At 36.3% G+C, this 24,286-nt stretch overlaps 2 protein-coding genes across 2 annotated transcripts in view; one reads left to right on the top strand and one right to left on the bottom strand.

Annotated features, from left to right (window-relative positions):
* The window catches only part of CACNA1C (calcium voltage-gated channel subunit alpha1 C), a gene marked incomplete at both ends in the record, with an annotated part of 484,825 nt that extends 474,275 nt beyond the window's left edge, over positions 1-10,550 (bottom strand). The window contains one exon of the mRNA XM_080614946.1: positions 10,421-10,550. Within this exon, the coding sequence (XP_080471072.1) occupies positions 10,421-10,550 (130 nt within the window). The remainder of the gene's footprint in view (positions 1-10,420) is intronic.
* DCP1B (decapping mRNA 1B) overlaps positions 1,669-24,286 on the top strand; it is a 41,936-nt gene continuing 19,318 nt past the window's right edge. Inside the window, exons 1-3 of the mRNA XM_080614963.1 lie at positions 1,669-1,728; positions 10,490-10,612; positions 22,908-22,974. Of these exons, the coding sequence (XP_080471089.1) occupies positions 22,967-22,974 (8 nt within the window). The 5' untranslated portion in view covers positions 1,669-1,728; positions 10,490-10,612; positions 22,908-22,966. The remainder of the gene's footprint in view (positions 1,729-10,489; positions 10,613-22,907; positions 22,975-24,286) is intronic.

The raw sequence follows: 24,286 nt of genomic DNA, 5'->3' as shown, positions 1-24,286 counted from the left end.
CCTTAGTTGTGCCAGCAGTAGATGGAGGTGGCTAAACAAAAGCAGTATATTTCTCTGGTATGCTGGTTTTAAAACTCCAGAGCTGACAGCATGTAACCTGGCACTTCTAGCATCTGTGATCTTTCACTGTTCTTTTTGTTGCCTGAGGAAATTTCCATTTACAGCAGAGATTGCTACCCTGGCTGCCCTATAGGCAGCAGTATGAAAAAGGTTGTGAGCTGTGAGTAACATCACACATTGCCTTCCCTTTCAGTTTTAACTTTCATTTTCTGTGGCTTTGAAGAAGGTCATGAAGTCTTTGGAAAAGACATTGCCAACAAACCATAGTCTGGAGACCACCAGTCTTGCCTTTGTTGCTTCTCATTGCTGTTGTAACAGTGGAAAGTAATGTGACCATTTTACTTGAGCTGACTTTTTTATCACCTATCTCATCTTTGCGAATTCTGAGGAGTGGTCAAAAAACCAGATTTCTAACTGGATTAACACCAGTGGAAGAGGGCTGTTGTTTTGTTTTAGGCAAACTACTGACTGTTGCAAGCAAGGATGCTTGATAAGGGTTTCACTTTGGTTTAATTTTCCATTGATTCCAGTCCTGTAATGTAGGTTCCTGTGCTTTATATAGCATAGAGAAATGCAAACACCAGCAATTACCAGAGATGGCATTTTTAAAAAACGTTTAGCTATCATCTTTTCCTTTATTGTCATACTTGCTTTGAAAGTAATGTCTCCTGTCAGGATCATGATAAGTTTAACAGCTGACAGCAATGAAAGTTATGTAAGTGACCTGAAGTGTAATCCCCATGAATTATTTAGAGTCATATAATCATAGAACGGTTTGGTTTGGAGAGGCCTTTAAAGATCATCCAGTTCCAACCTGCCTGCCATGAACAGGGACATCTTCCACTAGACTAGCACTAGGTTGCTCAAAGTCCCATCCAGCCTGTCCTTGAACACTTCCATGGATGGAACATCCACAGTTTCTCTGGGCAACCTGTTCCAGTTTCTAACCACCCTCGTTTTTTTTCTTGTGCTTCAGATGGCATGGAAAATCCTGTCTGGAATGACTGTAATCTGTAATTGTTAACCTGAGCATTAAAAAATATACTTGCTCTGGCCCATGACTGAATCATTCTGCTTGCTGTTTTCTACTCCAGTGAGAAACTACAGGGTGGGTGGTGGTTGGGTAATGTGATGCTAATGGTCTAGGACAAAGGGGATTTTTGTAACATCTTGCCTATTCGGAAGTTGTAGGCCTTATAACTTGAAGTGAAAACTGGACATGGAGATATTAGTATGCTGTGACTAAATCAATTGGTGTCAAATGGTAGTACCGGAGGCATGGCATACTCTCCATAGCTATTGTGAGACCAGCGGTGCTTCTGTTATTTCTGATGCATAATTTAGGGTTTTGACATAATTAAAAGGATTGCACGAAACACTGCAAGAGTCTGTTGTTACTTCCTTGGCAACAAAACAAAGCTATCATCTCTTTAGAAATAATAAAAAAAAAAAACCTGGACAATTTTGGAGAACTATACAATGAAAAAATTCTAGTAATTTCTTTTTTTCCTTAATGTGATTTCTACTTGATAATTTTCAGATCAGCTTCTCCAAGGCATGGTTTCACAATTATGAACAGACTGAGCATGGAAAATCGAACAGAACCAATTACTAAAGACCTCGATTTCCAGCTGCAGGACCCATTCCTACTGTACAGAAATGCCAGATGTAAGTGCGTGATATGTTGGGTTAAATACTAAAGGAGTTAGCACCTCTTCAGAGTCTGTTCTTGGCTACAGCAGTCCAAATGGTTAGACTGCAGCTTTCAAGGGCAGAAACTAGCTGGTTAACAGTTACAATTGAAGGAATGCATTTTGCTTTTTGAGGTGCTGAAAAAGAAGCTTTTGTTCAGTGCTTCCTGAAATGTCACTCTGAAGAAAGTATTAGAATGTGTGTAACAGGAATCCCTTCAGTTAACTGACAAATAGAAGACTTTTATGGTTGTGTATATGTGGTGGGCTTAGAGACTCACAGAGATATTTTGTGTGTTCTGAATATATCCTAGTAAGTGCTAGGAAGTATTGCTGTAAAGCAGATCTACTGCTTGGTTGGAGTAATATTTGTAGTCTTTTTTTTCTGCATAAAAATAGACAAATGCAGCAAATTCAAACCCTGCCTTCTGCTGTAGCTCCAAAATACTGTCCTTGTAGCATTCTGTTCTTGACTATTAGGGCTAATTCTTAACAACGTAAGTGTTGAGCCTAATTCAAACCCTGATGAAAGACAAAGCTATTACTTTGGGCTCTGTGCTTATCTTGCATGATTATCTTTATACAAGAATTAGCAAGTGTCAGGCAAACTCAGAAATACGTGGCAGACATGAGAAAACTGTTCTTTTACATGCAGATATACATGCAGACTGTTACAATGTGCAATTATATGAGAATGAGCAGTTATAAATACACAGTTTATATCTGTACTTGGAAGCAGAGCTGCAGTACAATCTAAGCTTTGTGCTTGATGCATAAAAGAAGACTGCAAAAAATGTTTTATGTAAACTGTGGTGCAGAAGTGTTCCCTCTGGATGAAGTAAAAGCAGAGGAAATTTGTGGCATACAAAGCAGCCCAGTTTGATAATCTGCTAGACCTTTTTACTGCGTAAACTAATTGGGAGTTGAAAGGTATATCAAGAGGGAATCCTGTTGTTCACGCACACTGTGTGGTAGAAACAATAGAGAAATGACATTTTAAATAACATAAATGAAACTTCTATTTTTGCAAGTATTTGATATGCTGACAAAAAAAAGAAATTCCCAAAGAAACTGGAAAGTGATGCAGACATCTTCAGGCTAACATAGACTAGACGAGACATAAGGAATTTAAGTACCATGAGACCTGCTTATCCCATCTGATTTTGAAGTCTTTCCTGTGTGTATGTAATATTTTTTTATCTCCTTTTGAAATTCCATTAGGAGTTTATATATGTATAACTAATCTACCTTCTGAAATCTGATCTATTAATTTTTCATTTTTGTGAGACAGTTGGTATGAAGAGTAATTAGAAGTTGTCATAACTGCTGACATGAAGGAAGATGGTCTTTAGTCTGATTACTACATGTAAACTGTGATTGGTTTGTAGTTAGGATTAAAACTGGGGGCTTTGAGGGATGTACGCTATTTGTTCACTGAGAGATGTCAGAATTTTAGATTTTTCAGGGTCTCAAATGTAAGTACTAACATGTAGCTCTGAGCAGTGGGCCCGTGTCAAGGGCTTCTTGGCTAGTTGTGCAACAGCAAAATGGAGATGGCTACTTTTATGGGTTTTTCTGTCTAGGCAGCGGTTCTTTTAGATTAATTGACTGCTGAACTGTGTTTGCACTGCATCAGGGCCTTCTCTGTTTCTCACATTGCCCTGCCGGTGAGTAGTCTAGGGGTACGTAAGAACTTGGGAGGGGAAACAGCTGTGACAGCTGACCCCAGCTGACCACAGGGAAACCCCAGACCTGATGATATTGTGATCAGTAATAAAACCAGGGGGAAAAGGAGGAAAAGGAATGTTTGGATATACAGTATTTGTCTTCCCAAGTGACCATTACACATGAGGAAGCCCTGTTTTCCTGGAAATGGCTTAACATCTGTCTGCAGATGGAAAGCAGTGAATGAATTACTTATTTTGCTTTGCTTGTGTGCACAGCTTTGCCTTACCTGTTAAACTCTCTTTAGTCTTAAACCCGTGAGTTTTCTCACTTTTGCTCTTCTGATTCTCTCCCCATCCCATTGAGGGGAAGGGAGAGAGCAGCTGTGTGGACCTGTGCTGCTGGCTGGGGTGAGCCTACAATACCTACAATTTGCCAGTGACAATGTTGAAAGTAACACCTTTCTTTCTTTCAATTTAGGATCTCTCAGCCACAAGATCTGATAGCTTCTCGACATCGTGGTACTCTTTACTGTATCATTCCTTTGAGTGCAACCGTGAAAAAAGAAACAACAGGCTCTCCAGTCCGTAGTTTTATAAAGTTATCTTCAGCCTGAATGTGTGGGTCTGATTTTTAGCTGTTGGATGTAACCATGGGTAAATTTTGTTGTATGAGAGGAGATGCATGTTTGCTTTCGTAAAAAAAATCCACTGGTTTAAGATTTCAGTTAGTATCAGGTATGTGTTCCAGCAGTATGTTACCCCTACTTACTTATCTTCTAAATACCCTTACAAAGGCTTAATCATTAGTTCTTCAAGAAATCTGAAGGTCTTGGTACTTCAGAAGGAAAAACTGTCATTTTCTCAGATTTTCATAGAAATATCTGGGTTTCTAGAGCAAATTGGCATTACAGATCCAAGAAGAAAAGTTATTTACCAACTCATTTGACCTTTAACAGTTTTCTTTAGGTCCCTGCAGATAGTTCGTGTGGTGATTTCTCTGCTGTGATGCAGATACCTCTGGCTCTTTCTTCCTTACTGTGTATTTCAAAGCCTTTGCTACCTAAAATAAAGGAACCTCCTCAACATTAAGTATCTGTTTTCACTCAGGTCTCACCTAAACACAATTCTGAGTATCAGTCTTGAATTTGCTATATGGATGCTTTCTTTGTGTTTTGCTCTATTACACAACTTGTTTTTATAATTTTTGCAAAACTAAGGCTTCAGGCGTCTTCCTTATTAAATGGAGTTTTCATCCAAAACTGGGGTTTTTTTAGACCCTAATCTTATAATATTATTTTTATCTCTTTCTTCCAGATACTAATGAGGAGTACTCAGTGGTAGCTGTTTACTTGGCAAAATGGTGGACAGTTTGGCAGTAATATTTAACAGGATCTGGAAACAAGTTGTCTTTTGTTTTACTTGGTTACTTCTTACTCTATTTTTCATACATATCTTCTTATTAGATACAACAAAACTAGCAGAGTTTTCTCTGTATCTCTAATTGGAATAATTGCTTTCCCATATAGCAGGACTTATGTTTGGTGTTTGTAACAGTGTAAATTCCAGAAAAATACAAAAGCAAGCATTTGGAACAATAAAGAAGTCCTGCCTGGTGTTTTGTTTCTTTTAATATTCTGAATGTTTGTTGAAACCAACTTAATTTCAGTACAGCTGAATATCTATGGCTGGCTGTATCATACAGTCAAAAATAAATGCTTTTGCTCTTGGCAGGAAAAGGTGGTACTTGTGTACAACAAGTCTGCCAACATTTTGTCATGTTATAGCTATTATTTTGTAAAGATTGCTTTGCATCCAATATATGATGACAATGGAAAAAGCTTTCCAAAATTGTACACAATAAATGTAAGTTTTATGAATACTTTAAATGATTTCTTTTCCCCTACTTTTTGCTATATTGTTTCTTGTATTTCTTTTATTGTTCCATATGATCTTGGTCATGTAAATTTGAAATACTGTCTAAACACTGTGTTGCAGACACATACAGTCTAATCCCAGGATTTTTCAGGCTGGGTTTGGGATCCATTGCAGTTAATGTTTGCACTGACCCACTATTTCGTGGAAAAGTTTAGTTTGGGAAATCTGTTAGGCTAGAACTAGGGTTATTTGTTTTAAAGCCAGGAGAGGAGCTCAAATTACAGTTTTGAATGCCAGCAGAAATCCTTGTCCACCAAGAAACAGAAGGTTTATGGATCAATGGTATTTTAAGTGTGACTTTTAAATTTGTTACCTGCAATTTTAGATGCTTTCTTTCTGAGAGCAGGACAGTAGTTCTGTTTCTGTTTAGATCATCCAATGATTTAAAGTGTTTAAAAAATTTCCTGAGTTTTATATTTGAATAACATTAACTACATAATTACTACTTTTTTCCTTAATTTTTGGTGATATTTACTGTGGAAACCAATATTTAGAACCTGTTGCTTAAGACTTGATGTGATTAATATGACATAGTTCAGAAAAAAGGCTTAACTGTAAATTACTGGTTAAATTCATTTTCTGTCTATCAGAAGCCTGAAAATTTAGTATTGTTTTCCTATATTCCCACACTGCAAAAACATTCAGTAGGTGAGATGGTATGGAGAGGGAAGTTTGCCACCTGCCTAAAGAAATAGCATGATATTTTTGGGGCTGAGGGGGTTTGTAGGTGGTTGTTGGGTTTTTTTCCCTGTAGGTCAGAATTATTTATGCACAAAAATTTCTCAAACTATTATTTTTGATTCTTAAATTCTATGTTACAGTACCCTAGAGCCCTCTCAAATAGAACAACTTATCTTCTTGGAGACTGATTGTGGCTCATTTCAGTTCACCCTTCTAAATAAATACATCCTGATAAAAACTAAATGGGCAACAAGTGTCCCACTTCTGTAGGCATTTCTGGAGACCCATTGACCCTGCAAGTAGTGTTCCTCTTGTAAAGGATGTCTTAGTTTAAAGACTATTAGAAGTTTACTTCCTAAGGGAAAGCAGGAAACAACAGTAATAGAATTTGAGTGATAATGTAAAAATGAATATGTCAAGAGAAACAATCTTCTTTTGGATATTATAGTATCTTTTTTACCTTGAAATGTTTGCAGTATATACTACATTATAATTCTGTAATTCAATATTTTAAATATCTTCTTTCCTGTGAAATGTGTTTTTGTTTGAAAATGAAACCAGCCGTTTGGTGGTTAAATTTGCATATATATTTAGATTCTCATGTTGACCAGTAAACAACTACGTCCTCAATTGTTTCTGTTGAGACAGGCAAAGTAGATATCCCAGGCTTTATTTTTATGGTGTAATAGAGTTTCTGTTTAGTTTTTGGTGTTGGTAGAAAGGTCAGTTTAAAATGTAGAGCCTTATTTGTTAGCCTCCTACCTGCCAACACACAGTATCTAGTCCAATAACAACAACAACAAAAAAAACCCAACAGGATGAATGCAGTAAATTGAAATGTGTATTTAATCAGTTATTCCCCAAATGCTCACTGGTCTTCTTGGATTTTGAAACCGATATCTTTAAATGTTTTAACTTCATTCAATTCATATTATTTTTCTTTAAATTTAGTGATCTGCTGGTTCATGAATGCTCCATGGCATTCTGTTGCTGCTTCTTTAAGCAAAACACAATGTTTTTGTCACAGCTGAATAACTTAAAAACAGTTGTTCTGAGGTTAAGTTTGGTTGCAGTATAATTATTCCGGCCTGCTAGAACCTGCAGGTTTTGTTGAAGAAAATACTTCTGTAGTTTAAAACTCAGAAAAATGTCCGCTTGGAACAAAAGTGTTTGAAAAGTGAAAGCTCATACTATAGAAATTCGAAGGCATTTTGGCAGAACGACCTTGCCCTTGTTAGAGTTACATTCTTCTTAGCCTGTTGTTTGCTAAGCAGATTTGGCTAAAGCTTTTTTTCTAAAGGCCTGCCTGGACTGACTGCTGCCATTTGTTCAGAATATGAATGTTTGTGGTTTACCTGAGGTTCTGTCCTTGGAGACATTTTTGTCTCAGAGAAATAAACAAATAGTTCCTCCTTCTTCCCATTCCACTCTCTGTCCTCTAATCAGCCTTATGAAAATTCATCAGGCATCCAGCAAGACAGAGTAGCAGCAGAGGTCACAGTTATCTTCCCTGGGTGTTACTGACCTCAAAGTGAAACCTCAGTTTTGCTGAGAGCATTGGAATGCTGACACTGTTAAGCATAGATACTGTTTTCCTTTTATAAATTTAAAAGGAAAATATGCATACTGAAAATACATTAAAGTTGTAGTAAAAGTTGATTCTAAACCCAGAAAATGAAGGTTGCAGCATGAGTTTTGTCCTGTGGCATGCATTTATTTATTTCAAAAACCTGTTTTATAGTTTGTCTCCAACTTAACTATTTTATAGTTGATCATGTGCAAATTTTCTTGAGAAGCAAATAAATAGGAGTAGGAAGAAACTTGCCTATCAGATGCATAGTGACAGTAATTTTTTTTTTCATGTGAGATGCTGTCTATCGCTCAGTTTACTGACTTCCCTGTACCTACAATCAGAAATTATCTCGTCCTAAACCAGTTTATAAAAGCGTTTATAAAAGCATATATAAAAGCATTACTTATTTCCTATTACATTTCCCATATCATTTCCTCTCTTTGTGGGCTGTACTTCAATCTGCTAATGATTTTAATGTGCTAAGAAGATGGTAAAAATTACTTTGGAATGTTTGAAAAAAAAATGAATTGCCCGTTTGAAATGGTATAGATATTAATTTGCATTTGTATAAATAGAAAGATAAAATAGGTATATTTATAGATTTAGATTTTTGTGCTTCGTCTCATTTTAATTTTCAAGGGTGCCTAAAAATCTTCAGCGCTTGCCTGTTGAAATATAAAAATATTACTATAACATGATGGCACAACTAAATGCAGTTTTGCAGTTGGGTGTTGATGGGCATGCAGTGGTGCTGACTCAAAGCAGGTGAATCTTAAGATTGGGGATCATGATCTTGCTGTCTAGCGATTAGCGAGCTTGCCTGTTCTAGAGTTTATGCCTGGTTTTGAAATCTGTAACTAAAGTCTACGGAAACAGGAGTGGATTTTTAGCATAGCGAAAGGGACAGGAGAATTTGTTGTAAAGGAGTATGCAAATTGCTTAAAAAATAGATTGACTGAAAAAGTGCCATAGAATATACTTTTCTGTGGTAAATTGTAGTTGATCGTAATTTCTTCTTCTCCTAACTCTCCATCTTCCTGAAGCTATCCCTTTTTTGAGGAGAAGGCTAGAATAAATGACCTGCAGAGGCCCCAGCCAATAAACTAAATTATTAATGTTATTCTAGAATTAGCTGTTATTGGTTAATTCTACTAGGTCATTTGGGATTGTGTGTGTGTGTGTGTTTATTGTGGAGAGTAAATGTAGTTCTGTGATGTAGGTTTTTAGGGTTCAAATGAAAAAAACCCGAACATAAAACAGAGGAGAAATTGTAATAACCCTGTTTTGGTTTTTGTTTGTAAGGCAAAATTATTTGGACTAATAAGTATTTCTAAATTTATTTTTTGCAGGTTACTTTATTATTTATATTTTCCTGTAAATATGATGTATGTTTTTCAGTGGAAGTTGTACATGCCAGTTGTGAAGGCCTTAAGATTAAGATACAAGTTTTGATAGGTGATACCCATGTCCCTTGCCACCCCACCCAGTTCAGCACAGATACTTCTATTCAGACTTTCCTCAAAGGACATTTTTGTTCTTTCTTCCTGATGGTTTGTACCCTGAAGATTTGGTAGTTGCAGAAGTCTTTGAGCAAAGAAAACAATTTAGAATGCTTTGCATTTGTAAAGTAGCTTTTTACAACTGTAACTATGATGACTGCAGCCATCTTTTTGCTCTAATGGTGTGTTTCTGGTATGTGATGAAGGTGATAAAAAACAAAAGTGCAGTAATCCTAACATGCAGTTTTGTGGAATGATGGAGTCCAATCTGTATGTGAGAGAAACGATATGTCATGTGAGAAGAAACAAGCTAAGGAGCTAAGATAAGAAAGCTATGTAGGGTTTTTTGATGGCTGGCAATTATTTTGTGTATGGAGGAATTCTATCCCTGCCTGAGCAAACAGATTGGTAAAGAAAGTATATGGAATAGAATTAAAAGCGCATCTCAAGCCTCCTGCAGTTGTAGATGAGTTTCTGCATAGGATGAGAGTAGAATACTGCATATATCTGCTAAACACAGTTCTTCGTTTCCCATTTATGGATGTTAGCATATAAGCAACATTTTAGCTTGCCTGGACATTTACTGCTGAGGGTGTACTGCCAGTGCTGGAAATTCCAGACATCTCTTCAAGATAAGATAGGCATATGATGCAGTAAAGCTCTAGAGTTCAAGTTGGAACAGATAATTTTTTTTTTAAGAGGTTATCTTCATGTGACTACCTGTATACCCTCTAATTCATACACACCTCCTTGTATAGCATAAAACGATAGATGTTTCCAGGTCAGTGTAAATGTGCCTGCATGTTTCTTCTGCAAATGCAAATATTACAGAGCTAGTTGTTTTTCAGCAATCTCATGTGTAACCCCCTTTTCAGATTAGTCCCTTCACACACACAGGGATGCATTTAATATTTTGAGCTTTTGTGTATTTTAAACTTCTCAGGCTTTTTCTCTACAAAAACCCTTTTTCTTTCTTGTTCCTTATGCCTATACCTTTTTTTTTTTGTTTGTTTTCCCTCTTTTATCAAAGTGAAGTGGGAAAGTGATGTTCATTGGATTTTCAAAAGAATATATTACCAAGAGAAGCCATTGATCTACTTAACTCCACAGGTTTGAGACTTATCTAAATCCTGTGGTAGTGGAATCGCACACACAGCACTTAACAGTACATTATCCACAACTGTTACTATAAGTTATTACTGTAGTTTCATATATTATACAGACTGTTGTATTTAAATAGTAATGGAATAGTTATCCCAGCAGGTAGATAACCAATACAGTTTGCATGCACACAACTGGATAATGTTGTCTTACCTCCAGGCTTGATGTAGAAGCAGTTAAGCTGAGTTTCATGCACCAGCTTCCCCTTATACTTCGTTTCAGGTTCCCCTGGCTGGTGGCTGGGTAGCGGGTGATACGCTTGTCGAACAAAGGCTTGAAACATTTTAAAATTCCAAGGAGAATTGAAAGAGCTGAACCTGAGTGTATATTCTGTATATAGTAAAGGTAAATTCCTTTTGGTGAGTTGTTTCTTGCTTCAGAGTTACTTTATAAAATCGCCTTGTTCAAAGTTAAAACCTGAAGGTTTCTTTAAAGTACTAATAACTCGGTCTTTTAATCTAGAGTCTATTTTCTAGCTCTTTGAAACCTCTGCAGTATCTTTTACATTATTCTTCCTTTCCTTGCTCTTCACTCCTAATCCTTTTCTTGTCCTCTGTGCCTTATGCTCAGTTGGAGCCTTCTCCTCCCCCTGTGGTTTTTCAGGAAAACTTGGATTGAGAAGTGAAGATAATGGGCGCCATCCACCCGTCAGCTCATCACCTCACCGAGCCATGACGATCTCTGGTTTCTGTATATCAGCACAGACTTCTCTGATAATATCCTCTTGTGTTTGAAAAAAATAGGTTTGTCTAGTAGGGGGTGGACTTCACTCCTGACATAGCCAGAAAACTTCTCATGGAATGTGAGCTTGCTCACTCACACTCTTTTATATGTGTGTATATATATATAAAAATATTTGTAACCTTCTCTCAAAACATGGAAGATAAATATGTGAGCAAGTGTATCCCACAGCGCATATACAAGCTGCTCACTTCTGTCTAGTATTGATTTAATACAAGCTCTTGAGAGCCTCATCAGCTCTCTCTTCGTCAAAACAAGCCTTAAATCGGCAGTAAACAATACTTTTCAATTACAGGAGGCAAAAAGAAAGAAACCCTTCTCAAGTATAAGATAGCATACCCTTTAAAGGACAAGGAATGTGTTCTATACAGAAACACGGTACAACTGCTCCAGTGGAATTCCACTAAGGCTGCAAATGCAGTGTTGCTTTTTTGTCGTAACTGGCATACAAACTCTTAACAGTATCGGGCTTAATATTTGCCGTCTGCTCTGCTCTAATGGTTGCAGCTGGAGCCCAGTTGTTGGTTTTGTAATGCAGAGCTTGCTTTAATAAATTTTAATGAAATGTGAAGTCTTCATATCATAATGTATTGCTTAAAGTCAATCTTAAAAGAAGTGGGTTTTACCTGCTGGCTTCACTGTTTTAGATGTACATACTGCTAGGTCTGTTGGAGCCTGTTTCAGTAATCCTTTTGCATAGCAGAGGTATTATTTATATGAATAAAACCAGCCAGAGATCCTGTAGCCAGGGCAAAAAAAAAATGTAAGTGATGTAAGACACATGCTTCAGGTCAGAAGTCAACAATAAAGAGACTAGGAAGATTCTTCCTGTGAATCATCTGGTGCTGGTCATTGTCTTAGACAGGATATGGACTTTCAGTTTGATGAGCTCCACCAATTCTTTTGTCTTTGTCAAGCGAACTGCCTTCCTGTAAAATTTCAATATTATTTGCTTTGCAACATCCAGTATTAAATCTTCTACGCAGGAATGTGTAGCATCTCTCAATGCAAAGGTTAATGAAATCTCATAATAATTAGAAAAGGAGAGAAGTAACATTGGATATTTATATAAGGTATCATATGCCTTCCTGCAGTTCTTTACTGCTTTTTTTTTTGTTGTTGTCATCTCTCTTCCAGTTTTATTCTAGTTTCTCTCACATGAATATTTTGTACATCCTTTCTCTCAAACAGAAAACGGAGGTTAAAATTTGCCCCTGAGAGAGTTAAAAGCTGAAGGAGGGGATAGGCTGAAGAACCAGAAGATGATTACTGATGTTTTATTCCTAAAGTATCTTGCATGAACTAGTAAAGTACTGCTGACTTCTGAAGCAAAATGAAATACGCACTTTTACTTTTTGTATTAAAATAATACAATTATTGTAATGAAAATGATCCCATGCAAAATTTCAATTTTTTACTTAATTTACATCTATCTCTATTCTATATTCAGGGATTCAGAATTGTGGGGTATCTCCCAGTGCTGCTATCACGAAATATCTAGCAGCTAATATAAAATGAGTTTGGTAAATGTAGGGATTTTTTTCTGTTGGATTACAGGTTTAAAACAAGGAAATGCTTGCCACTTCAATTGCATTTTCTTGGTGACAGACTTGATCTCAGGAATACATTCTTTTTTTCCCTCTATACATAAAATCTCATGGAATGTCTGGTTTACAAGAAAGCAGAAGAGTTAGTAAACTGCTGATGTTTGTAGTAATCTGAAGACTAACCCCTATAGTTAAAATTTTGAAATATATACAAACATGTTTAAAACTAATCACAGCAATCAAAAGAAAAAAACATTAAGGTAGCTCAAAGAGGTTGTATTTGTATCTTCATGAAAGAAATTACTAAGTTGCAACTTCGGCAAGAAAAGCGTGGGTCATAAAGTATTAATAAAAATGTATAAAATATGTTTTAAGATTAAATGTAATGACCCTTCAGTTTTCAAGCATGTGAAAATGCAGTGGCCATATGTGAACGATAAAGGGTCCAAGGGGTAGCCAGCTACTGAGGTTTAGCTTGTGAGTGGAGCATGAACCTACCCACAACTGGAGTAAGCCTATTACTGTTTGCCTGTCATTATGTGGGAACAGTGGAAGTCACTTCTGTGCATGTGAATTTGTATTGTATCATTAAAAATTGTACATCAGAATTTCAAAAGACAGCTCTACAGATAAGCAGGTGTTGTTGAAGGCAACGTAACAGCTGACCATAAGAGAATGAAAGGCTACAGAGTAGTAGAGAAGAACTTTTTAATGTGTTGTCTTTGACATGTTGACAGGCTGTGGCAAATCAGTAAAAGCAAAACATAAGATATGCTGTGAATATGAAATCAAACATTTGAAATTTCAGGAGGAGTAGTTGACTTTACCTTTGCCTATTTCTATGTGGATATTTTTATTCTTTTTCTAGCAATTTCAGACATAGAGATGGTTTAGGGAAAATTAAGAAACAGCCTGCCTCTGAAATGATGCTTACAAATTGGAGAAAATTGAGCTTACAAATGGAAAAATAGGAAGTTGATTTTTTCAATTCTGTTAATCTTATGGTATTACTTAGCTGTTACTTGTTACAAGAACAAGTATATATATACAAACGGCTTAGACTTTTAAGAACTCAGTCCAGATCTGCGAATATATTTCCATTACTTAGGATCTGAAGGTATGCAGTGAAGAAATAAGAGATGAGATCACAACAGTCAGAATTAGAAACATCATCTATAAAGTTGCTTATTTTCCTTTTTGAAGCCCTCTTTGAAGTCATTCATAATTTTGTGGGAATTAAACCATTTGGGATGACGGGTCTTCAGAGTGATTATAGTAAAAAAATCAGGTTTCAGGAATAAATAAAATATCATGCTATTAAATACCTATTTGAGGTTAAGATATTCTTCCTTCTTTTTTTCCTTCTTTTCTATAGTCATGGTTTAACCCCAGCTATCAACTAAGTACCATGCAGCCACTTGCTCACTGTCCTACCCACTCCCTAGTGTGATAGGAAGGAGAATCGGGAAAATGTAAATACCTGTGGGTTGAGACAAGACCAGTTTAATTATTAAAGTACAATGTAATACTAATACTACTATGAGTACAATTGCTCATGACCCATGACCCAGCCCCTCCCCAGGCAGTGATCAGTCCCTCCCAGCCAACTCCTTGCAGTTTATGTACTGGGCATGATGAGATGTAGTATGGAATATCCCTTTGGCTAATTCAGGTCAGCTGTTCTGGCTGTGCTCTCCCACCCCAGGTTCTTGTGCCCTTCCTCACTGGCAGAGCATGGGAAACTGGAAGTCCTTGACTTAGGGCAAGCACTACTTAGCAACAACTAAAACATTGGTGTCTTATCAGCATTGTTCTCAGACTAAAGCCAAAACACAGCACTGTACCAGCTACTAGGAAGAAAATTAAATATCCCAGCTGAAGTCAGGACATCCATTTTACTGAAAAATCAGTAGAGTTTGGAAAATAATTTGAACTTGATTACAGCTCTGGAATTAGAGATGTACTTGGGCCTTTGCTAGGTATCTCAGAGATGCATTTTAAAAATCATTGGGAAGATATTCTTAGATTTGACTAAACTATAAATAAAAACCGTGATGTTCAAATCTGATGAGTCCTTTACTAACCATGTATGTCACATACAGTAGAGCAGATTTTATCCTTACAGGTGTAAAAGCCCAGATACTCACCAAAAACTGTTAACAGAAGTTGCAAGAAACATAACAGAAGCTGCTGCTTTTCTTAACCTAGTGGAAGGCAGGATGGAAATAAAAGGGCTGAAAGTTGAGAAGGTGAAGGCAGCTCTTCTTCCTATTCTTTCTAATAAAGCAAACTTTCTTTTTTTTTTTCTGCTAGGTTGGAAAGGCAGTGTTGTCCCCTTCTTGACTGAGGAGAGTTCTCATTGATTTTAGCTAGTTGGTACAATGTGATGTGCAGAATCAAGGAGAGAGTGTGGTTTCTTGTTTCTTCTGCTGGTGATAGTGTTAAGCTAATGTAAGCTTTTCTGCTAGCAGAAGTTATGAATATATATTGAGCCAGATTTATGTAATGGCATTTTTGTAATATGTTCGATGATTCCTGTAAATCAAGGCCTGGCTTAATTTCAGTGTGTTGAATATATGTTTAATGGTTTGCTGTAGAAAGTTAGCAAAGAATATAGAGTAAGCTAACACAGGTGATAGTTTCAGATGTTGAAGAGTTGTGTGTCTTTTCCACTGAGCCGTTCTCTGATGGAATTTCTTTCATAGGAAGAATGCTACTGTTGACTCAGGATATTTGGATTTAATTTGTAGCCTTACTGCAGACTTCTTCACTTACCTTTCTAATGTCATTGTCTATCATTCTTTTATATAATTTTCTTTTACCCACCATTTGTTTTTCTTAATACCTCTTCACTTGGCTTTTACGCTGCTTGAGTGAAACTGTTTAATCATTTCCGTTATAAAAGGCAGTGGAGCTCCAGTCTGACGTGGACATTTCAGAAGTCTATTGTGAAATAGTAATGAGAACCACTTCTTGTTTAAGAACAACTTAGAAATAATAACATTAAAGGATTTATTAAGAACAACTTGTTATTTTAGAAATTGATAGTCTAGCATCTACAGACTTCCTGCCTTAATTTCAGTGTTATACATCATCATGGTTTAAAAATTATTTGGAACTGATGATGCAACGTCAGGCGATGTGACTGGAAAACCAGTGGTGGGCGGAGGAAAAATAAATGCACTAAAAGCCAGATGGATCATAACATAGATGCTATTCCTGTGTCGTGACTAAAAATTTCTTGTAGCATCAACAGAATGCGATTTTAAAGGAAATCTGGAAAATTCAGTTTGCCTTTGGGCTCTTTTCCAAAAACTAAAGAACCTGCTGATGGACTCTTACATCTGCTGAGTTTTATGGAAATAAATGGATCAATGGGCTTTAAAGTTCCCGACAGTACCGACATAATGTTAGCTTTGAGGCTTTTTAAGGGGCATTCCAGTGGGGCAGTCTTGTTTATGTCTGCTACAGAATTGACATTTTTTTCATAAAGAATTTCTGATAAATTTTGATTAAAAGTCTGCCTGAAGTCAGGCTATCACAGTAGAGCCACAGGCATGATTTAATAAACAATCCATCATCTCTAAGTTGTCCCTTTTTTGCCTCATGAAATCAGATATTTGCTGAGTCTATCTGGAAGTCTGTAACACAACTGTCATGACTGGTAGAAGATGGCAGGGATATTTCAGGGTCTATCCTAGTAACAAAAAAATTGTTTCTTGTGGTGATTTTTAAGCCATAGTTCCAGGCACAACTAAACAGATGGTGGTGGTGAACTTTCTCTTGACTTTGGAAGTGTTGCCAATCATTGCACACTGTCAAACCATATGCTTTTGGGGAAAGGGGTTTTGAGGGGCTTGAGCATTTTATTAGGGGTTTTGTTGTTGTACATTTTCTTGTTATTTGGGGATTTTTTTTATTTTTTACTTTTTTAAGAAAGCTGCTTGGATAGTTCCCTCCTCTCTTAAATTTGACTGGTCAAGCTGAAAACCAGCTTTTTTCACTTTCCATGTATGATCATCAGTTTGCATTAAGATGAAAAGGATTCTTTTCTCTTTAGTAACTGGCTTTTTTTCCTGATTGATCATAGAATCATAGAATGGTTTGTCATCTGTAACGTTTTAAACATTTGAAATAATGGAAATACAAAGTTATCTTTTTCCCTGTCTATATTAAAAGTTCCCCAAGTAAGTAGGTCAAGAGCCTTATCAACTTTTAAATGAAAGAACTAAATGTTTGATTATTTAAATTGTTGGTTTTTTTCAGCAGCTTTTAACAATTTAAGTTAAGCTTATATCAAAATACAGCTTTTTGTTGCTTTAAAAACTCTTGCCTTGCTTCAGTTTCTTTACGTTTTATTGCCTGGGACATCATGAAAAATTGGTTCCTCTTTGAGAGCTTCCAGAAATAACAGGATTTTTCTAAGTTGAATTTCCATTATTTAAAAACAAATAATATATAATTTGTATTGTACTGCTTTACACAATGTAGAGAAGCAAGAGACCTAAAAGTTCCAGTATTGTTGATGAGCCACATCATCATCAATATGGTGGTATAATAGGAAATTTAGTATTCTTCTAGTGATTTGTTTTTAAATATCTTAATAGCTAAGCAAAATGTTGTGTTTGAAAGAAGTTTAAGGCTGTAAAGAACTAAAATAACTTTAAGACTCCTAACTAGCAAAATCCACAATTAAGGCTGCTTGTGCAATCTCTCTTTTTTGCTTATGAAATTTTAAATTATGTTATCATCTTCTTTTGTAATAAGGGCTTTGCTTCAGTTATCAAATAGTCTGAATGGATTCATGTAAAGAGCAGCCACTCAATATTTCTGTTTTTTCATCACTACTGATATGTCAGACTGTTGCTTTGTTATATGCCGCTGAAGTTCTGCGCTACGGACAGAACTGTTAATTGCTTTTTTTCTTGTTGTTTTCTGTGATACTAATCAGTATAATGACTGATAAATAATGAATAAACTGAACTGTTGTACTTTGCTCAGTGTAGAAGTATTATTCTTCCCATTTTAAAAATTGGGATCCTAGGGCAGAGTAGTTACAATTGCAGAGATCAATTAAATGTAGGATGTCTGACATTATTTACTCAGACCTAATTTTTCCAACATCATTCATATGTTCAAACCCACTTCATAAGGACTTCAGTTGTGATTATGAGTAGCTGGTGTTTTTGCAGGTTATGCATTCAAATCTTAGACTGAGGTTTAGGGCCTCAAATCTAACACTGGGAAATGTAGCATACGCAGTCAGTGACAGCCACTTAAGATGACATTTCACAACTTACGTATCATTGCATAATATCTCTGAGGCAGTGTCAGAGATGGAATTCAGCTTGCCAAGACAGTGTGCAGCTGCCTTAGCTGCAGGGTTTTTATATCATCTTTCCTTTGTTGTAGTCCTCTCTTGCTTTACGCTGTAGAGCAGGGCGTAGACCGTCAACAGGCAAGTCTCCTTCACTACTGGAGCTGAGCAAAGGGGAAGGAACATCATATGCCTATATTGTAATTGTAAAGATGGTATCAGTGACAAAGGGATTACATCTGCACTGGAGCAGAAGAGCACAGAATCAACATGGCATGCTTTAATTCATGTTTTAAGTTAACAACTTGTAGATGAAAAATTATCATTGTGAATATGACCTACTTTGGTTCTTTTTTCGGTAGGTCCTGAAAAATGGAAGCTGCAATATTCTGAAAGTGCTAGGAAAAGAAATGAAAGCATTGATAGTTTGCTGAATAGTCAGACATTACAGCAGAGAGAAAAGATGACCAACATAAAGGTTTCTGGCTACCTCGTAAGATGTGTGTAGAGAAACTGCTGTTTAATATAGCCAAGTGTGGATATACATATTCAGGAGCAGGAGTCTAGGCCATACATAGAGGATAAAGTTCCTTAAGAAGCTTGATATCAAGAATAAAACATTAAAATCAAAGAATAGTTTTATGTATTTGTTTATTTTTAATACCAGTGAGCGTAAAACAGTATCTAGGTACAGACAGTCTCTAGTCAGTAGTTATGATATTGTTACATTTATTTTTACCATGGTTAAATACTGTAGACAGTCTGTGGAGCAATAGCTTTAAAATAATGTGCTACAGGTAGTTTGATAATGGAAAGACTTTGGTAATGGAAATGTCTATCCAGAAGATGAAAATCTAATAGCTGGAAGTTGAAGCTAGACAAATGAAGACTAAAATAAATAATCCTAGAGAAATGCCTTCCCTTTTAACAGGATACTTAATGTGAATTATGAAAGTTGATGAATTCTTCATCATCATAATAAATAAAAGTTTCAGATTTTGAGAGGTTAGAAATTGTCATCTATAATTCTGGTAGATAGCAGCTGTCAGCTTCTGCTTATAAATAGTATCGAGTGCTCTAGTGTTTGTGAGGACAGGAGAAATCTGTAGCCAAAAAAATGAAAATTGTAAGGCAGAAGCTGTAGAATTGGCTCTGAAGTCATGATTTAAAACCTAAATAGTGTACTTCCTTAAATTCAATCACTGAGCTATATTAAAGGAGCTTCACAGATTTCGTTAGATTTTAATTTTTTATTTATGAGTAACAGACCTTTTTCAAATTCTAAACATTCTGAAGACTGATATCCCTTAACATTAGATTACTTAAGTAATTTATTTAGCTTATTCCCATTCAATATTAATTGTATCTTGTTGATTTGATAGCTGCATTATATCCTTCTAGTTTTGTGTAATCTTGTTAACAACATCATAACTTTGGTGCCTTTTTTTTTTTTTTTCTTTAATGTGAATGATTCATTACTAAATCTCATTTCAATTAGTAAATTACTTTGGAGCTATTGAAAGTGTATGAATAGCTGTGTACCATTTTGTCAGTATAAATGTAGCTTTCCTTATTGGGCTTTTATTAGGTGCTTTTTAGGTAGCTGGCTCACTTGGTTAGCAGAAGATACTTGACTTTGATTTGTTTTTCCTTCTGTTCTTTTTTACAATAATCTCTTCTTGAATAACTGTGTAGCTAAAGCTGGGCCTAAAAGTGACTTAATATTTCCTCTTTTGTGCAGCAGCAGAAGTACTTGCTTTGTGCATCTGCTGTATAGTGATTCAGTTGTGCCTCCGCTGAATCATGATTCATTTTTAACATGTGAACATTTTAGTGAAATTACCACCCTACAGATGACACTTAGATCAGGATTTCCTTTTTGTCAAACAGTCTGATAGAGATGGAAGGCTGATAAAAGTGATCTGTTTGGATTTAATCTTGATAAGACATGCAGTGTTTTCATACTGGTGAAATCTTGCAGTGAAATTTGTACTGTACGTCTGCGTAGTTTTTATTAGTGGAGAGCATGCCAGGTTCCTAGCTTGCCAGTTGCAGTTTGTAGTCATTGTAGGTTCTTGTGGTGGTCCTGGGGTCTTATGTGTTATCATACACATAACTTTTTTTTTTATTTGCCATTTTGTGTTCATCATTAACCAAGACTATGGCCATTAATACCCATTTTTACTACTACTACTTTACTACCCCATTTTACTACTACTATTTACAGTTTTGTTTCCTTAAATGTAGATTATAGCAGAATATACTACTGTAGTGTGAATTTATGCCATAGTTCTCGAGGTGATAAGCATCCAATTTGAAAACATATGTTAGTGTACTTTAGATACCTGGTTATTTCAAATTTTCATCAAGTTACTGCCTTCTCACTGGTACCTTGTTCTCCAATGCATGAAGGAGCTTGGGGTACATCGTGATTATTTCTCAGTGTATTTGGAAGCGTTCATCTGTTCTGGACAGATGGGAGAAGTGTGGAAGGAAGAAGAGGAGGACTGTCCACTTCTGGCAGATTTCATTACTGAGCGGGTGAGCCGTAAGTGCAGAGGATATCGGGTTTTGGTCTTAGCTTGCTTTCAGCTGTGCTTCCTAGCCTGGTTGAAAGTATCATTTAACTGAGGTGAGAAACCAAGAGTGGGTAGATGGTTTGAAGCTCAGTTAACATCTAGGCTAAAGGTCTGTTGATCTGCAGTATCATGACTTGAACCTTCAGATAAGAAGCTTTGGTGTATTGTGGTGTATTATTGGGTGGTGGTCTGGTGGGACAGGCAGTAATTAGTGTCCTTGTTCCATGATCTGAAATGGGTGTGCATTTGTTTGAATTGTATTTCAAAATATTAGCTGTAGTGCTGTAAAAGCTGAAATGGTGTTTTACAATGGTAATCAGACAGTTTACTTGTGTTTGTCACTGAGTTGAGGTAAACTAGCTTGCTCCTGCTTTTGATTCTAATCTTTCAACTGCTAATGGCCAGAAGCACTGCAGTTATTTTCATAGGACTGTCAGTTTTCAAATTTATTAGGTATTCATAAATAGTCTGTGACATGTTTGATCAATTGGCCAAAAGGTGAAGCTGTTCAACCCATCTTGCATATTGGTGGTGCCACCAGCTGTGGCAGACATTAAAAAAAGAAAGACAAGATGGAGCAGATGGCCAAAGTTTCATCAATATTTTTCTGCACTGGAGATTCTTTTATAACAAAGAAGAACCTTGATTAAACCAAATTTGACTTGTCTGGGCTTTTCGGTCTGCTTGCTGTGTTGTTGCATTGAAGGCTACAGAGTTACAGTTTTCAAATATGTTCCGTCACAAAGATATGTAGTTTTGCGTAATAGGTTGGTGCTTTGGTGCCTTGTGAATTCTTCATATGCTTTTGTGCAGGTTTGCAGTTTATTATTGGATGCTTACTGGAATGTGATAGAATATTAATGTCTAATATAAATGCATGTTTTAATAATCTATGTTACAAAACTGATACTCTGCAGTTCAGATCAGCTCTTTACATTGCCCATCTATAGAATCACTGTTGCATATTATGTTGCTCGCCTTCTTTTAGGTCAATCACACTTTCCAAAAGTTAAACATAAAAAAGACTGTACATATTTTAGAAGTTATTTTTTATATGTCTGCAGGATAGCTGTTGGTTTGTGGATTTTTTAGGCTTTTCACCAGTATGCTGTATTAAATAGCTGAACCATTTTTAGCTATGTAGAAGATAACACACAGCTGAAAATTTGAGGGGGAATAGCGATAAGTATTACATTTGTGTCTTACAAACAGCTGTGCATTTGTTTTCTTTCCAAACATCAACAAAGCAAACTTATACTTCATATGCCATGGTTTTGGTTCTGTGGAATTGAAGAAGCGATTGCTTCTGGATTCTGCAAATATAAGGAAATACTACATGATCAGGGTCAGTGCTGCAATTGTTTTTAAGCAGGTACTTATGCCCCTTCATAATCAAACATAGTAGGGGCTAGATCTTAAGACATATTAGCAATTGACATTTCTTAGGTGAAGGTAAAACTCTTGCCTGCAGCATGGTAGGAAGGGAAAGGGGAAAGAAATGTGGCAGCTACGTGTTAGCTACCATGTCATGTAAAGGGAACATGGATGTTACACAAGGTAATAGAGAGGGGAAGATCCATGTTAACCTTTTAAGTGCTTCTCCCTTCATATTCATACAGCAGGTTTGTGCCTGAGGTTAAAACTAGGACTGTTACCCTGACAGATGTGGACAGGTTGTTTTGAGATTGTGTTGTAGATTTATTCCCAGGCTATCTTACCAGAGCTATGTAACATGGTTGAGAGTGGAAAAAAGCTCCCTCTTTATGATGATTGTGGAACTTGCACTAACTACAGTTCCATCATGGCTGTTACCATAATGATGGTTTCATTAGCAGTGCGTATGTTTGAGAATCTTGAACTACTAGTAAATTTAAATCTGTCATGGCTAGGCAAAGCTGGAGGCACTTACTTTAGTGGAGGTCTGAACTTAGATATAGATTTTCTATACTGGGATTGGCTACAGATAATTACTTCTTTGGTGGTGAAAATAATGAGCAGCATTACAGGAAATTTACAGGGAGTTCATACTATAGCAACTTTGATGATATATAGGATAGACCTGAACATTGTTGAAAACTAAATCAGATCTTGCTTGCTTACGTGTGGTGCAACACTACCTGGACTATACTAGCCACTGAAATCTAAAAGATATGATATGACAGCTGAAAAAATGAGAGAACAAAAGGTTTCAAAGGAAAAAACCTCAAGTTTAGTGTTCTGAAGAAAAGGATCAAATACCTCTGCCTTAACTGAAGGTTCAAGAGCCTGTAATTTGCATCCTTAGAGATATGCCCTTGATCTTTTTTTGAATTTGGAGGATCTGAGGTGTCATGTTTATAGATGGGGAAAGCATAAATAAACTTAAAAATTCCTTTACAGGTCACTTTTAAATATCTACCAGGTAGAACTGCTGTTTGAGAAGATGCTCATAGTTTGTGTTTGATGTGCATTTACAGTGTCCATATATGGGATTTGGTTTTATGATAAGGAAGAATGCCAAAGAATTGCAGAGCTCATGAAAAAGTAAGTGACGGGTAAACAAGACTTTCTGTGCTTTTTTTATGTATGTATTTCTGTACATACATGCATATTATATTGCTAGGATGGTCAGACTTTTCTATTTTAAAGCTATATGTATAGAATTTGTTGGAAATAACGTTGTCACACCTGCGTTTTGTATAAACAGAAATAAGTCATTATATTGTAATACTTTTTCATAATTTGCTGTGCAGCTTTCCAGCTACAGCGGAGTGTAACAGTTCATCTGATTTATTTCCTGATGACTCAGAGATCAGTTTTGAAGAACTGTATTCTTTGGGAGTTTAATGTATTTTTTGTGTTTGGGGAGTTTTTCTTTTTAATGTTGCTGTTATCTTTCTTTTTTTCGTTATATCAGTGTAAATGTGGGCTATCATGAAGGCATACTGTAATAATACAATTCTGTGGGGTTTATCCTATTTATACATCATGGTTGAATTCCTGCTTCCTCATTCTGTAGGAATATGTACAAAATTCACTTTGTTTTTGGAATATAAAGCAAGACTTTAATTAGCTTTGAATTCATTACTTTTATGTACATAACATTATTTTCTAAATGTTATATAATCTTTAATTTTGCAGTCAAGTCGGAGATTAAAATTTCAAACAGAACTGTATTCTCAGCTGTATTTTAATCTAACAACATCATGGATATTTTTTTCACTCTCACTGCTTTCTTCATGTGTCCAGGATGGAAAGGGCTCATTCTTCTGCTCTATCCTCTGGCTGGCCTAATGATGGGCTTGTTTGCAATGATCCTTATTTTTTATTACTATATTCTGCAGGTTCTTGTGTTTGGAGGAGGAAGGAACTGAAGTCTCTTACAGATTTTATCAATACATGCAATCTAAATTTTTTAGAGCTATAATACAGAGGATATAGTAAAGGGGCCCAACAGGCAGAGATTGGATATACTGGTTGCCTGCACTATATAGGGTTGGACATATCATCGTCTCACAGTTCTTTTAAGTGACAGGAGGAGGGATGACGTAGAGCCAGGTCTTTGTCATCCCAAGAAAAGCCATAGGAGGTGGATACAGTCAAGCTGACAGCATTGGGTACTAACAGAGTGCAATGTAAAGTCGCTGTCAGACCTGTGAATCTGTCCTTTTCAAGTTATCTGTCCCAGTCTAACAGCTTCTCTAGACAAAAGCATGCTGAGGAAGTGACATCAACTTTGATTGCTAAAGTTACCAAGTGCCCAAAAGCCCATTTATGTACCCTGCAGTACAAGTTCAAACAAGGCTCATCCTCACACATCTCAATCTATAGCAAAGTGCTTTAACTCTTCTACCAC

The sequence above is a fragment of the Psittacula echo genome (genome assembly GCF_963264785.1).
Source record: "Psittacula echo genome assembly, chromosome: 1".
NCBI lineage: Eukaryota > Metazoa > Chordata > Aves > Psittaciformes > Psittacidae > Psittacula > Psittacula echo.
The sequence above is the reverse complement of the archived record's forward strand: the minus strand, read 5'-3'. Positions and strand labels throughout refer to the sequence as shown.